Here is a 16,045-nt window from a genome sequence, read left to right as displayed (position 1 = left end):
CTACCACACAATTTTGGTATCAGATTTCAACAAGATTTGAAGATTAATAAGGTCGTACCCAGTGCACAAGGCTCCCGCTTTACGCAGGGTCTGGGAGAGGTGAATGTCGGCAGCAGAGACTGCAAATGCATAAGAATTTATAATTGCGTTAGTTTAGAAGAAAAAGAGCCCAAGGAGTGATATTATGATGCATAAGATAATAGATGTGGAAGAGACGGCAGCAGAGACTGCAAATGCACCATTGGCCTTATGGTTTTTGGAGGCGTTCTGCTGTGGTGGTGAGTCAGTTGCACTGTGGTCTTTTGGAGATTGGTTAGGTGCACCTACAGCAACTGGTTCCATGACTTTGATGATCATCTTCTGGCCTTTCTCACAACGTCCAGCAACCCCACTGATGAAATAGAACAAACCGGGTCGGTCCAGTATCACCACGCTGTAACCATCGTTTGAGAAGTAAATCGGTTGATCCGAATTGCAATTTTTGTAATCTTCCTTGGTCACTACCAACACTGAGTCCGTGTTTTTCTTGTAACTGAAGTCTGGATATATAAGAGTGATCCACAAGAAAATTACAACCCAAAATATATATTACACAATACAACGGTATATAAGACACTGCACACAAAAAAAAAAAATTGAGAATAATCATTGATATTAGTTGCACAATTATTAATTACGTAGGGATATATGCCTTTTACGAACCGGTTAGCTAGCCACTACTGAGAGGCCGAAAACCTACTTCATCTTGTGCAACTAATGTCTGTAGCTACGACACAATAAAATTGCTAAGACAATAAAATTCTTTTGGGAAAGTACTCACAGATAGTGTCATCAACCTTGAACCTTTTCTTGGAGGCCCATTTGTTGTACATATCTTGGTCAGTTTTTGATTTGGGTACCTCCCATCCATTGCTCTTGTCTTCAACTTCAAACTGAGTACAAGTTACAAAAAAGACTTGGATACTAGAAATAAGAAAAAATAAGAGAAATACTTTGGAGGAGTCCATCGAGTACGTATGTGTAGTTTGGAATATTGTTCTCTAGCTTGCGTAATTGGAAGAATAAAATAGTAATGTGTATGAGCAAGTTAGAGCACCAAATCGACTTAAAAAGAGTGATCGATGAAGTTTGTTACTGAGGAAAATAGGGGTTTGTGAGGATTCTTAGGAGCCAAAGGTGGAAGTGGAGGGATTTGGATTTTGGAGGATATCCTTTTGACTTGGTGTAACAATTTTTCAAATAGCAGCTGAGTGAGTCAATATTTCTTAGGATATATGCAAGTGACTTGTACATCCAATTATCTTAAGATGGATGAACTGATCAGTTGGTTGAGAGCATTCGTCTATGCAACATATGTCCTTAGTTCGAATCCCCATTCTCGTAATTTAGATGAATTTCGTGTAGATTATCTTATCAATTGTCCAAAATAAAATTATCTTAGGATATATCCAATATATATGAATCTAAATATATAGTTATTTTAACTAAGTAAATACATTCAACAAAATGATAGAGAGAGCAAAAAGAAAAGAAGATAGAGAACAGACAACGGTTTTATTATTCTAGTTGTAGATGGTCAAAGCTAATTAATCACAATAGGGTAGTCCTTTACAAAGACTAATCGTGGTGGCCACCCATGCTTCGAGCTCCCAAAACACAATCTGTGGCACTGCATCACCGTACCCTTTCTCCTTGTACTTGTTTTGTATAGCCTCGTAATCAGACTCCCAAAACTAGAAGTACTAGCCCAAGCCCGATCAAAACATTTGTAGTCGGTCAACACAAACACCTTCTTGATCATCTGATCTGGCCTCAAATTTTCATTTACCGCCACTTGGAGAAATAAATCAAACACCTTGTGAAAATCAACTTCCCGGCCGCAATCCATCCTCCTCACAAACTCACACTTTGACTTAAGATCATTGCCTTTCCATTCCATGGCTCTTCACTCAGTTGAGACACCAACACTGCCAAGGCCACGAAACACACCACTGTAGAGCTTGGCCACGAAAGGCGAGACGTCGCAAACAACCACGCAGTTTTTGAACTTGCCGTGCTTTGAGTAGATATCTTCCACCATTGTCTTCCACTGAAGCTCAGCCGCTTTCCCGACCTCCCCATCATTTGCATATTCTACAATCTCATGTGGAAGCAAAGTAGCGGCCTCAATATTCTTCGGGTTTGCATTCACCTCCTCCAAATGCTTTTTATTATCACAGCCCTTTGGCTGGTGATGCGGAGGTTCTTCATACGCTAAGTACTTATTCAAGGGAACCAAGACCTCCTTCCTGAGACGATCTCGGACGACGGACGAGTAACGGGCCTCCTCGAGGCCTTGGTAGTCTGGGTACGATTCTCGCGGAAAAACCGTCTTTGCAATGCTTTCGCACAGTCGAGTGGTGCCGTCCACGGAGGAGCCCATATTAGGAGGTAAACAATCGTAGTAACGAACAGGCTCCTGCTTCTTCAAGTTTTGAATATTGGACTTTTAAATAGTCTGCGAAGAGATCCGTAACCCGGTATTGTAAGAAGCGATAATCCAAGTCACGCTCGTACCTCTCAAGGTCCTTGTAATGCAGTAGAGAATCTGGGCGAGGTCATCCACAGTTCCGACCGACTTGGTATACTCGCCGCGGGCAATAGAGGCGACATTGCGTTTCAGAGCCCGGGGGTGGTTCTTGCGGAGCCATAGCGCCGCCCTGTAAAACGCTTTTTCATCAGATTTTCCACGAGCGTTGGAATCGTCTCGTAGGTTACAAATGAGCTTGAGGGTGGTGAGGGGATTGTGGGACCATGCCAGTGGTAGTAGCTGATCGAGTTTTTTGTACTTATCGGGGGCCAGGCTGTCTGGTTGGACGCCAAAGTACAGATCAAGGGAGGGGTCACTGATTATATTCGTCCTGGCGGCAACCATGGATTGGTGGAGTTGTTTGAGCTTATGATATGGGGGAGCTAACATGAATGATCATGTGAACTGTGAAATGCTGTTGACATTTTTTTTGGTTGCTTTCACAATGGAGAGGATATTTATCACAAAAAGCGTTGTGAGAATGTGAAAGTAAAATAGTTCAAAGAGGGTGCATAAACCCTAAATCCTAAAACCGTAAGCCCTAAACCTTCTTTAAAGAGAGGAGGCTGCATGCTTACTGTTCTTTAAAAGGGAGGAGGTTGCATGCTTACTGCTGGGCCCAAAAAGGACTTTGGGACGCAAACTCTTCGCGATGAGAGCATTAGGCCACAATGTAACTATTCATATTAGCAATCAAACAAATTATTCTTAGGTGTAATTTATTTTTTTTAAAAGAGAACAACAGGTGGCAAGCCACCGTTATTCACTTCTTCCGAGGATTGAGAATGTCACATCCCAATCCGGACACCCACCACATCCCGAACTTGACTTCGCCGTAACACAATATTGTCCACTTTGGGTCCCGACCACGTCCTCACAGTTTTGTTTCTGAGAACTCACGCAAGCAGAACTTCCCAGTGGGTCACCCATCCTGGGAATGCTCTCGCGCAAACTCGCTTAACTTCGTTGGGAATACTCTCACGTGAACCCGCTTAACTTCGAAGTTCCGATGGAACCCGAAGCTAATGAGCTCTCAAAAGGCCTTGTGTTAGGTAGAGATGAGAATATACATATAAGACTTACAGGATTCTCACCCCTGGGCGATATGGGATCTTACAATCCACCCCCTTAGGGGCCTAACCACATCCCTGGCTCAACTCCACCGTAGCACGATATTGTCCGCTTTGAGCCCCGACCACGCCCTCACGGTTTTGTTAACCCAATGGGAAGGTCTATATCGATCTGTTGCTTGGAGCATGAGTAAACTTCTTGTACATGCACAAAATTAGGGATTAAGAAACAAGAAAAGTATATGTACAAAATTTGGGATTCTCGTCTACGCGCACAAAATACTGCGTCAATCAAAAATCAAAACTTTATTAATCCTCAATCTCTGCTGATTAAGTAGTTAATTGAGTCATATTACTGAACAAGTACACAAGAGTATACGGTTGTGCCCTACAATTATATACATAAATCATTAACATTTCAACAGCTTCAAGCTCCAAATTACAAGAGTAGAAGGCACCTGCAAAAAAAGGTTAATGGTTAATAATCAAATGAAAAGATTGCAAACAAAATTTAAAAAGTAACACATACTAACATTATATGATGCTCCTAATGAACCATCCAAACACAAACTAACATTTCAATTTCAGTCAGATTAATATCAGCACCACTGTTCGTGCCGATAAAGAAAAACAATGGTTTGGTAAATTAATTAAAGCGAAACTTGATTAAGAGTTAATTTACCTTGGATCTTTTTCAGCATTTTCGTCAAGCACCACTAGTCTGTGAATTAAGAGACACAGTGCAACACGAATTATTTTCAGAACAAAACGTTGGCTAACCCACATCAGTGGGGGAGAGAAAAAGTAATGAGTTTAAATATGATTACCCCACTCTAACTAATACCAAGGTCTTTTGTGATAAAACCTCACATCTGACGGATTGGGCAGGTGGTAAGTACCAAGTTGGAAACAGTATCGGTGTCCCTCCAGGCCCGTCTATCTAAACTTCCAACACGGTATCCTGTTTCTTTCTAAGAGAGAGAGAGAGAGTAGGGTCTTTTAAGTAGAAAAAAGGGCAGGCTCGTGCTCGGGTATATAAAGGTTTTGAGAAAAGACGAGAGTGGTATTTTGACGGAAAATAGCAAAGTGGAACAAAAATTAAGTTCCAAGGTGTAAAGTGGTGAAATTTGAGTTTCGGGGAAGAAAGTGGGATCGAAGTCTAGTTTCTGGGGGTATTGCAAAACATAAAGTAGCTGAATTATGTAAAACGCGGTACATTGTTTTTTAAAGTAGCTGAATTGAGCCATCAAACTAAACACAATAGGGACTAGCAATTGTGACATTATAAGAGAGCAAAAAGGTATTCAATTGCAGCAAGAACAAACCTTTATTTGCCCAAGGTAATCCTATTCACAACATCAACTGGTAAAGCATAAGCTGGATCTATGGCTTTCACCCCGGGATATTGAAGAAGGGAAAATCCTGCATCAACCTTAATTAATCAATACCGTGGAAGAATGAGACTCCACGAAGAACATAAATCATCTCATGTAATCATTTGAAATTTTATCCCAGTCATAAGCAGATCCTAGCAACTCTTTTGGATGAAGTTGGAAACTCTGAAGCTCCAACCACCCATCAACTATAACGTCCAGAAAGGTTAGAGCTTAAAAGATGACAAATAATTAGGCGAAGAAATGAGGAAAACAAACAAAGGTAACGCCAAAGCTTATATACCAGCTACAGCAAAGTATGTATGGTAGACATCAACAGTGTCATCTGGTCTGTCAGAAATTCCTCCATTTTCAATGTCCTGCAATATTCAATGATATTAGCCACAACATCTCAGATAAATCAGTAGTTGCACGAATAGCATTGCATTCTGGAAATAAGATAACAGGGATAACCCAAATGTACATATAGCTTGTTAGGGTAACCTAACCTGGCAGTCTAAAACGAACTTGACAAGCTTTTCCTTACCAATCCAATGAACTCTGTCAATGATGACCAAACTAGAAAGAACCCACCATGAGTACCAGATCTGAAACAAAGTGTAAATGCAGTAAGGAAGTGTACAAGAATGCTAACTGAAGCAAAATTGTTTCAATTTAAAAAAAAACAAAACAAAACAAAACAAAAAAAACCCAACATCATGAATTTTTTCTGGACGGCCATTAAGGCCGCCAGGTTTAACTTTTGCTTTGTTAAGAATGTCTCCAGAATTAACTTGCTGCTGACATAACCACCACCCAAGAAGGTCTTATCAATACGATGAAGAGACCCCATAATAGCAAGAGCACCCACACAACAGAAAACTGCAGTCGACACGGGCAGAACAAAGTTTAAATGAGTCTAATTTTGTCATCCAGATAGTATAACTGAATAAATATGCCATTCCCGGATCAAATGTGGATCGTTTAAGCAAGATTAAGAATATTTCCTTACACATGGGAGTTTGACTGATATTTCATCAAAGATCAGTTATTCTGGCATTGCCTTCTCAGGACCCCGTAAGTTACAGTGAAGATCAGTTCCATTCAAAAGAGATGCAATGCAAGGATGACTACTATTTCCATTGAAGAGTGAAAAAAGGAAACAACAAATCAGAAACTAAGGCTTCATACGCATACTATATGGTAAGTAACATACTTTGACCTGCATGAGACTTCCCACCAGGTGTGCATCCAAATCCACCAACATGATTTTTACAAGTTACACTATAGTTCACGGCCTTCTCCACACTGATTTTATCCAAACGATGTAGTAATGAGAGACACGATATAGCAATATAAGACAACCTGAAATAAATTATAACTGTTTACTTTCTCTTTCGTTTCAAGAAATGGAAACAATTTGTTACTAAATCATGTTTCAAATAAACAGATGGTAACTTCAACAAATATGAGGTGCAAAAACACACAGGAAATTGGAAATGACTACATTGTATCAATTTCACCCTACCCATCCCCAGAAAATATTATGTGCCTACAAATGAGCAAGGGGGTTGGTAGTAAGGCAAAGGATCTAGAAACTTCTTTGTAATTTCTGTTAGAGCGGTTGCTTGTAGCTCAATGAGCAAGGGGGCCATAGAAACTTCTTTTCGAACGACTCCACTCAAAGTTGTTTGGGAGCATATGCTCCTATCAACTTTACCCGGGACACACAAAAGAAGTACTTTGATCCTATTAGACAGGGGAGGGTGAAGAAGCTAGGACAGAAGGGTAGAGTTCAAGAGAGCAAAATGCGTTTAGGAACGTGGAATATAGGAACCTTAACGGGAAAATCTATGGAAGTAGTGGAAGTTATGGTGAGGAGAAGGATAAATATTATGTGCCTACAAGAAACTAAGTGGGTTGGTAGTAAGGCAAAGGATCTAGAAAACTCAGGGTTTAAACTTTGGTATTCGGGCACAAATAGAACGAGAAACGGTGTTGGCATCATCGTGGACAAGACCTTGGTACAAGATGTTGTAGATGTCAAGAGGGTAGGAGATAGAATCATGGCAATCAAGATTGTAATAGGACAAGAACTTATCAATGTGATTAGTGCGTACGCACCTCAAGTAGGGTTGGATACGAGTTCGAAGGAGAAATTTTGGGAAGATCTTGGAGACTTGGTGCAAGGAATTGCTCAGACGGAGAAGTTATTTATAGGAGGAGATTTAAATGGACACGTGGGCAGGGAGACAGGCAACTATGGAGGTTTTCATGGTGGCCATGGTTTTGGGGAGAGAAACGAGGATGGGGAAGCTATCTTGGATTTTGCAATGGCATATGATCTCTTCTTAGCCAACACCTTCTTTAAGAAGAGAGAAGAACATGTGATCACCTACAAGAGTGGGTCGTCAAAAACACAAATAGATTTTCTTCTAATGAGGAAAGGGGATCGTATAACTTGTAAGGATTGCAAAGTTATACCAGGAGAGAGCGTGGCTAATCAACATCGCTTGTTGGTGATGGATGTACATATCAAAAGAGTAAGACAAAAGAACAATACTTGGAAGTGCCCAAGGACTAGATGGTGGAATCTAAAAGAAGAAAAACAAGTCATTTTCAAAGAGAAGGTAATCACCCAATGTGTGTGGGATAGAGAGGGGGAAGCTAGCCAAATGTGGGATTCCATGGCTAGTTGTATCCGAAAAGTAGCAAAAGAGGTATTAGGAGAGTCCAAGGGCTTTGCCCCACACCAAAAGGAATCTTGGTGGTGGAATGAGGAGGTACAAACAAAGGTGAAGGCTAAGAAGGAATGTTGTAAAGCCTTATACAAGGAGAGGACCGATGAAAATGGTGAAAGGTATAGAAAAGCGAAGCAAGAGGCGAAGAAAGCTGTCAGAGAAGCTAAGTTAGCGGCTTACGACGATATGTATAAACGACTAGATACCAAAGAAGGAGAGTTGGATATCTATAAACTATCTAGAGCAAGGGAAAAGAAGACAAGGGACCTAAACCAAGTGAGGTGCATCAAGGATGAGGATGGAAAGGTTCTTGCTACAGAGAACGCGGTTAAAGACAGATGGAGAGGTTATTTTCATAATCTTTTCAATGAAGGACATGAAATGAGTGATTCTTTAGGGGAGTTGAGTAACTCAGAAGAGTGTAGAAACTACTCTTTTTATCGTCGAATCCGGAAGGAAGAAGTGGTTGTAGCTTTGAAGAAGATGAAACATAAAAAAGCAATAGGCCCAGACGATATACCAATCGAAGTGTGGAAACTTTTGGGAGAGACAGGTATAACATGGCTCACTGACCTTTTCAATAGGATTTTGAAAACGAAGAAGATGCCAAATGAGTGGCGAACGAGCACTTTGGTGCCTATCTACAAGAATAAGGGTGACGTACAAAATTGCATGAACTATAGGGGTATTAAGCTAATGAGTCATACAATGAAGCTCTGGGAGAGAGTCATTGAGCATAGATTGAGGCAAGAGACACGGGTTTCGGACAACCAATTCGGGTTCATGCCAGGGCGCTCAACCATGGAGGCAATCTATCTCTTACGAAGATTGATGGAAAGATATAGAGATGGGAAAAAGGATTTACACATGGTCTTTATAGATTTGGAAAAAGCGTATGATAGGGTCCCAAGAGACATTCTTTGGAGGATTTTAGAGAAGAAAGGAGTACGAGTAGCATATATCCAAGCTATAAAGGATATGTATGAAGGAGCAAAGACTGCCGTAAGAACTCATGAAGGACAAACCGAAAGCTTTCCCATAACTGTAGGATTACATCAAGGCTCATCCTTAAGTCCTTACCTTTTTGCGTTGGTAATGGATGAGTTAACAGGACATATTCAAGATGATATTCCTTGGTGTATGCTTTTCGCAGACGATATAGTGTTGATAGATGAAACTCAGGAAGGGGTAAATGCAAAGCTTAACCTTTGGAGAGAAGTGTTGGAATCTAAAGGTCTTCGCCTAAGCCGATCAAAGACAGAATATATGGAGTGCAAGTTCAGTGCAAATGGAGGCCAAAACGAGTTAGGGGTGAGGATCGGAGATCAAGAAATACCAAAGAGCGACCGTTTTCGTTACCTAGGATCTATCTTGCAAAAGAACGGAGAATTAGATGGAGATCTCAACCATAGAATACAAGCTGGATGGATGAAGTGGAAGACTGCATCCGGCGTGTTGTGTGACCGCCGTATGCCACTGAAGCTCAAGGGAAAATTTTATAGGACGGCAATAAGGCCGGCGATGCTGTATGGCACAGAATGTTGGGCGGTGAAACATCAACACGTACACAAAATGGGTGTAGCGGAGATGAGGATGCTTCGTTGGATGTGTGGGCACACGAGAAAGGATAAGATTAGGAATGAGGATATCCGGGGTAAAGTAGGAGTAGCCGAAATTGAAGGAAAGATGAGAGAAAATCGGTTACGGTGGTTTGGACATGTGCAAAGAAGGCCTACTGACGCTCCGATTAGAAGATGCGACTATGGGACAGAGGTTCAGGGCCGAAGGGGTAGAGGAAGACCTAGGAAAACTTTGGAAGAGACTCTAAGAAAAGACTTAGAGTACTTGGATCTAACGAAGGACATGACACAGGATCGAGCACAATGGCGTTCTAAGATTCATATAGCCGATCCCACTCAGTGACTTGGATTTTCCAAGTCTCCAACCGAGAAGTTTTCCTCACTCGGGAAATTAAGGGAACACTACCCCAACCTACATGCTCCACTCAGAAAGCTTCAACATACAAGCTTCAACATACAAGCTTCAACAAAAGAAAATTCAAAGAACTTAGCGAAGAAGGCTTTGGTGTATTTAACACAATACGTTGAAATGAAGGAAAGCTTATTTATTGATATTCCCGATAAGCTACAAATATGTACATATACATGAGTCAAAATAAACACACAAGAGGGAGCCTTCACAAAGGTTGCTTAGGAGAAGTCTCAGCAGTCGGTAGAGCCCCAGAAAGAGAAGGCACCGGAGGGGGATCATTTGGAGCCTCAGTACTGGACAGAACCCTAGAAGGAGGAGGCATCAGAGGTTGATCATTTGGAGCTTCATTACGCGGTACAGCCCCAGAAGACGAAGGCAATAAATGCCTTTGGAACAAACCCACAAATCTCTGATGATCAAGTAAAACCTGACCATCAGTTTCCTTCATCTGGTCAAGCTTCCTCTTCATGTTTGTAGCATAGTCATGTGCGAGCCGGTGCAACTGTTTATTCTCATGCTTGAGCCCTCTAATCTCCTGTTTGAGACTCATCACTTCAGCCGCCAATGATTCAACTTGGCGGGTTCGAGCAAATAGGCGTTGGGCCATATTAGACACAGAACCTGCACACTGAACACTGAGAGCCAGCGAATCCTTAACAGCTAACTCATCAGACCGTTTGGAAAGTAGTCTGTTATCTTTGGGAGTGAGAAGGTTCCTGGCCACCACCGCAGCGGTCATATCATTCTTCATCACGGAATCCCCAACGGTAAGAGGACCAGTAGGGGAGACGAAGGATGGGCGCCATATGTTGTCTGGAGAAGGCGGGGCTGCCTCTTCAACAAGGTTCAAGTCAAAACGACGGTCGGAGGGGCCAGACATTTTCAAAGGTGTTGAAGAGAGAAGAGGTCGGACAAATCAAGATCTTAGAAGTGCAAGAATGAAGCTTCTACTGGTGGAGATTCAAGTGTGCTTTGGAACTTAATGATAGCCCCTATAAAAATCTGCACTCGACGGAGCTTCAGAAATCGAAGAGGCGCCTGCTCAGAAATCGAAGAGGCGTTTGCTTTCTCAAAAGTTGGGCTACTTAGAGATCACGAGGGTTGATCTCAGAAATCGAAGAGGTGTTTGCTTTCTCAAAAGTTGGGCTGCTCAAAGACCACGAAGGCCGATCTCAGAAATCGAAGAGGCGCTCGCTTTCTCAAAAGCTGGGCTCCCCAGAGACCACGAGGGCCGATCTCAGAAATCGAAGAAGCACCTACTTTTCCAACCTTGTCAGCACCTGTCACACGCACACTCAGCTTTGCGGAAATTATGGGCATTCTGTCAAAGACTTCTGAGGAAGTAGAAAACACATGAATCTTACTGTTCAATCACCCATTTCCCACACGCAACAATAGCTCATGGGTACCACAGATAACTTTGCCAAAGTTCTCTGCCAAAGTTGAGCACGTGAAGCTTGCAGCTCCCACTACATCGCTCTGACCAAGAAGGGTAAAAGAATAGCAAAGAAACAGCACTAACAAAGTTTAGACCCATAAATTTTTGAAGGTCTAGCTACCATATTATTACCCACAAGGGTAAAGGAACAGTACCACTGCTGGATAATTGGAAAGTCCCTGTGTGTCAACCTCTGTGCTTCGTGGCAAGGTAGACTAGCAAACATGCCCAACCTTTACTCACATTCGAGAAAACACTCCCAATAAGATTGCTTGCTCCAAAATCGAAGATGCACCGTCCTCCGAATCTAAAGAGCCAGACTCCCAACATGACTATTTTCTTAAAAATCGAAGAGAGGGTAAAGGAACAGTACCATTGCTGGATAATTGGAAAGTCCCTGTGTGTCAACCTCTGTGCTTCGTGGCAAGGTAGACTAGCAAACATGCCCAACCTTTACTCACATTCGAGAAAACACTCCCAACAAGATTGCTTGCTCCAAAATCAAAGAGGCACCGCTCTCCGAATCTCGAGAGCCAGACTCCCAACATGATTACTTTCTCAAAAATCGAAGAGACACTGCTCCCCGAATCTCGAGAGCCAGACCCCCAGCATGATTGCTTTCTCAAAAATCGATGAGGCATCGTTCTCCGAATCAATCGAAGAGGCGCTCGCTTTCTCAAAAGCTGGGCTGCTCATAGACCACGAGGGCCGATCTCAGAAATCAAAGAGGCACCTACTTTTCTAGCCTTGTCAGCACCTGTCACACACACTTAGCTTTGCAGAAATTATGGGCATTCTGTCGAAGACTTCTGGTGAAGTAGAAAGCACATGAATCTTACTGTTCAATCACTCACTTCCCACACGCAACAATAACTCATGGGTACCACAGATAACTTTGCCAAAGTTGAGCACGTGAAGCTTGCAGCTCCCACTACATCGCTCTGACCAAGAAAGGTAAAAGAATAGCAAAGAAACAGCACTAACAAAGTTTAGACACATAAATTTTGAAGGTCTAGTTACCATATTATTACCCACAAGGGTAAAGGAACAGTACCACTGCTGGATAATTGGAAAGTCCCTGTGTGTCAACCTCTGTGCTTCGTGGCAAGGTAGACTAGCAAACATGCCCAACCTTTACTCACATTCGAGAAAACACTCCCAACAAGATTGCTTGCTCCAAAATCGAAGAGGCACCGTCCTCTGAATCTAAAGAGCCAGACTCCCAACATGACTACTTTCTCAAAATCGAAGAGAGGGTAAAGGAACAGTACCATTGCTGGATAATTGGAAAGTCCCTGTGTGTCAACCTTTGTGCTTCGTGGCAAGGTAGACTAGCAAACATGCCCAACCTTTACTCACATTCGAGACAACACTCCCAACAAGATTGCTTGCTCCAAAATCGAAGAGGCACCGCCCTCCGAATCTCGAGAGCCAGACTCCCAACATGATTACTTCCTCAAAAATCGAAGAGACACTGCTCTCCGAATCTTGAGAGTCAGACCCCCAGCATGATTGCTTTCTCAAAAATCGAAGAGGCATCGTTCTCCGAATCTCGAGAGCCATATACCACAGACCACTTTTTCAAAGTGCTCTGACAGAGTTAAAACATGTGAAACTGGCAGCTCCCACTACTGTGCTATGACCAAGCAGGGTAAAGGAATAGCATTACTACTTGTTGTTAGGGAGACTCCTATATATGTCGACCTCCATCCCCAACGGACAGGCAGACTTGCAAAAATGCTCAACCCTTCATCATATCTGAGAGGGCACTCCCAACGAAGCCTTTCGAAATATTCAGCTTTCTTTCCCCCCGATAATACCTCTGCAAACAAGCTATACTAGAGCAAGAATATCTCATATCATCAGGGTTAAAAGCAAGAGTATCCCATATCATGCTTTTTCCCTGTCTTTTCTTTTGGCCTTGTTTTTACCTGCAAGACAAGGAGAAAGAGAGCAATCAGTCAGCACTTGGAATCAAGCTTCCAGCCAGGAACTGACTGCCTGGAACCCCTTACCTGATTACTTACCTGGCATTGCTCTCGAGTACTCATCTTCAACATCTTATGTTTCCAGGGAAGATTCCGCATCTGCTTGAGGAACAGATAGGGCAAGTGCGAAGGATACAAGGAAGCATGTGGAGACAAGCGTAACAGCACACGTGCCGATACATCCATTACTCTGTCAAAAGCAAAAGTATCCCATATCAGCAGGGTCGAACGTACTCTAGATTTGATGGACTTGTTTTGACCCTCAAATTCTTCAGTCGGCCTTATACTCTGGAGGAAACCAAAAAACTCTCCAGCTCAGTTCAAGAATAAGCCTGTGGAACGTTACTTCTTCAAAAGCAAAAGTATCTCATATCATCTCTTCTCATTTTTCTTCTCTTTATCCTTCATGCTGCTGCAAGATGGGGAGAAGGTGAACAATCAGTCGGAGCTCTGATTGCTTACCTTGTCTGTCACCTCTTTCAGCAGACCCCCTAGCTCGGCGACTTGGGGGACTCCTACTACATGGTTTGTATCGCGCTTGACCAAGCCTGAAACTACAAGTAAGCTTCAAGTGAAATTGATACATTACCTTGTGCATCTCCACCAGTTAAAGATACCACCCCTGGATGGAGGAAGAGTACTTCCAGAGAAGATGCCACATCTACCTATGAGACAGATAAGGCAAGTCAAGACGACACCACACTCCGATACTTAGAGGTTTCGTGATTACGAGATCATTCTCCCACAATATTTCCTAATGTCATTTGTACTAAATCATTCACTTGTACTCACTAAAGGAGAGCTTGAACCTATGTACTTGTGTAAACCCTTCACAATTAATGAGAACTCTTCTATTCCGTGGACGTAGCCAATCTGGGTGAACCACGTACATCTTGTGTTTGCTTTCCTATCTCTATCCATTTATATACTTATCCACACTAATGACCGGAGCAATCTAGCGAAGATCACAAAAAGCGACCGTTTTCGCTACCTAGGATCTATCTTGCAAGAGAACGGAGAATTAGATGGAGATCTCAACCATAGAATACGACCTGGACGGATGAAGTGTAAGAGTGCATCCGGCGTGTTATGTGACCGTCGTAGGCCACTGAAGCTCAAGGGAAAATTGAAGGAAAGATGAGAGAAAATCGGTTCCGGTGATTTGGACATGGGCAAAGAAGGCCGACTGACGCTCCGGTTCGAAGATGTGACTACGGGACAGATGTTCAGGGCCGAAGGGGTAGAGGAAGACCTAGGAAAACTTTAGAAGAGACTCTAAGAAAAGACTTAGAGTACTTGGATCGAACGGAGGACATGACACAAAACCGAGCGCAATGGCGTTCTAGGATTCATATAGCCGACCCCACTTAGTGGGAAAAGGCTTTGTTGTTGTTGTTGTTGTTGTTTAGTACACCATTCAAATTAAAAATGCATACATTTAGGGAAATGAAGATTTATTTGGAATTTTACAAATAGATGTGCTACAAGGATACAAATTGCAACCTTGTCAGCATCCAGAACATCAATCTTGTTAAATAAGGCCAAAACCTGCACGGCACTTAAGGTGTATTGTACATGTGGCTCGTGCCCAATGTTACCTTCGAACCCACCTGCATATATGAAGCTGTATCGTGTCATCATTTTCTCTCAAACTCTAAATCAATAAACAACCAATGAAGAACAAAACACTAGTAACTAGTTAGTGCTTTTGAGCTAAGAATTCTATATAATGTAACAACTTGAGTCATGCTGGCACTGGAGAACCCACGAAACAACCTCATCAACATCGACCGCCTGAAGCTTTCCGAGGAGATCAAGAATTGTTAAACACCAATATTCCCCATTCATTCTTGGATGCTCCATTGCCACAGCCTCCAAAGAGTCCCTCTTCTGAATACATTGTCACCATGTCACTATTATACGGACACATACACATACATATATATTCAAACATATAAACACTCTATATAAATACATAGACACACATATATACAAAAGAAAAAAATTTTGATTGAATGTGGATTAAAAGACAGACCTTTTCGACTGAGAGAATGAATTGAACATGTTTCTGGGCAACCAGCTCCCCATCTGTTGATAAATATCTCAAATTTAAGCAAAGATATGACCTTTAGTAAATTGGTAATGGGGGCAAGCTAATACTAAATATAAAAAAAAGATTAATCAACCTAAATCCAGGAAATATGAAAGTTTAAGAAGCAATATTAATATCAAATTCAAGCACAAGAAAAATGGAATGCAGTGGAATAAATGTCGGCTGAATCACGAAACAATTTCCAAATGCAAAGAAAATTACCTGGTCATGGAAAAACCGATTCATCTGATAAGAAGATGAAGAAGATTTATTAGGATACAGGCGCAGGAGGAGGAAGACGACTGGGAAAAAGAAAGAATGACGAACACAGAGAGTGCAGAGTGAAGGGATGTGGGCTGGGCTGCTGCGGTGTGGGATTTTCTTAAAGGGGGACTAGTCCGAATTTATGTTTTGTGGGCTGAGTGACTAGTTCAGCGGATTTCTCAAAAAAAGTTCACAAACGCTTTTTTAAACTTAAGTTTGATATTTTAATATAGAAGCACTATGAGTTATAGAAGCGTTTTCTGGAGAAATAGACTTTGAGTAATTTTTTTTTTTTATATATAAAACTCTGGGATTTTTTATAGAATGTTTGTCTTATAAAACTACTTTAAGTAAAAACACTTGTGAGTAAAAAGTACATTCTATGTAAAATAATTTCAAATGAGTCATAAGTATCAATTCTGAATATGTTTCTTTGTGGTCACCTTTTGTGAGCACTTTTTTGTTGCGAACTTTATAGTCTTGGTTACTTGATTCGAGATGTAATAATAGAATTTTAA

General features: G+C 41.8%; 3 protein-coding genes across 4 annotated transcripts; all 3 read right to left on the bottom strand.

The window, feature by feature from the left end:
* LOC114820953 (early nodulin-like protein 6) lies at positions 1-1,939 on the bottom strand. Its single transcript, XM_029092319.2, has 4 exons — positions 1,790-1,939; positions 821-932; positions 240-539; positions 1-119 (listed from the first exon to the last, which is right to left on the bottom strand). The coding sequence occupies exons 1-4, from the start codon at positions 1,937-1,939 to the stop codon at positions 1-3; spliced, it is 681 nt and encodes a 226-aa protein (XP_028948152.2).
* A 6-nt stretch (positions 1,940-1,945) lies between these two features.
* On the bottom strand, positions 1,946-2,914 carry LOC139191280 (uncharacterized). The gene is made up of 2 exons (XM_070811860.1): positions 2,549-2,914; positions 1,946-2,464 (listed from the first exon to the last, which is right to left on the bottom strand). Exons 1-2 carry the CDS (start codon positions 2,912-2,914, stop codon positions 1,946-1,948), a joined length of 885 nt encoding a protein of 294 aa, XP_070667961.1.
* A 1,005-nt stretch (positions 2,915-3,919) lies between these two features.
* Positions 3,920-15,641, bottom strand: LOC103431355 (geranylgeranyl transferase type-2 subunit beta 1-like). Of its 2 annotated transcripts, XM_070812071.1 has the most exons (11): positions 15,486-15,641; positions 15,207-15,259; positions 14,948-15,061; positions 14,675-14,781; positions 6,229-6,320; positions 5,729-5,894; positions 5,560-5,620; positions 5,317-5,392; positions 4,965-5,061; positions 4,322-4,360; positions 3,920-4,097 (listed from the first exon to the last, which is right to left on the bottom strand). In XM_070812071.1, the coding sequence occupies exons 4-9, from the start codon at positions 14,692-14,694 to the stop codon at positions 4,967-4,969; spliced, it is 510 nt and encodes a 169-aa protein (XP_070668172.1). In that variant the 5' UTR covers positions 14,695-14,781; positions 14,948-15,061; positions 15,207-15,259; positions 15,486-15,641; the 3' UTR covers positions 3,920-4,097; positions 4,322-4,360; positions 4,965-4,966. The 2 variants fall into 2 exon arrangements, with proteins under 2 accessions (XP_070668172.1, XP_070668173.1); XM_070812072.1 differs by lacking the exons at positions 6,229-6,320; positions 14,675-14,781; positions 14,948-15,061; positions 15,207-15,259; positions 15,486-15,641 and adding an exon at positions 6,025-6,194.
* Between the last annotated feature and the right edge of the window lie 404 nt (positions 15,642-16,045).

The sequence above is a fragment of the Malus domestica genome, chromosome 14 (genome assembly GCF_042453785.1).
Source record: "Malus domestica chromosome 14, GDT2T_hap1".
Lineage (NCBI taxonomy): Eukaryota > Viridiplantae > Streptophyta > Magnoliopsida > Rosales > Rosaceae > Malus > Malus domestica.
Note: the sequence above shows the minus strand (reverse complement) of the source record. Positions and strands in the feature narration are given on the sequence as shown.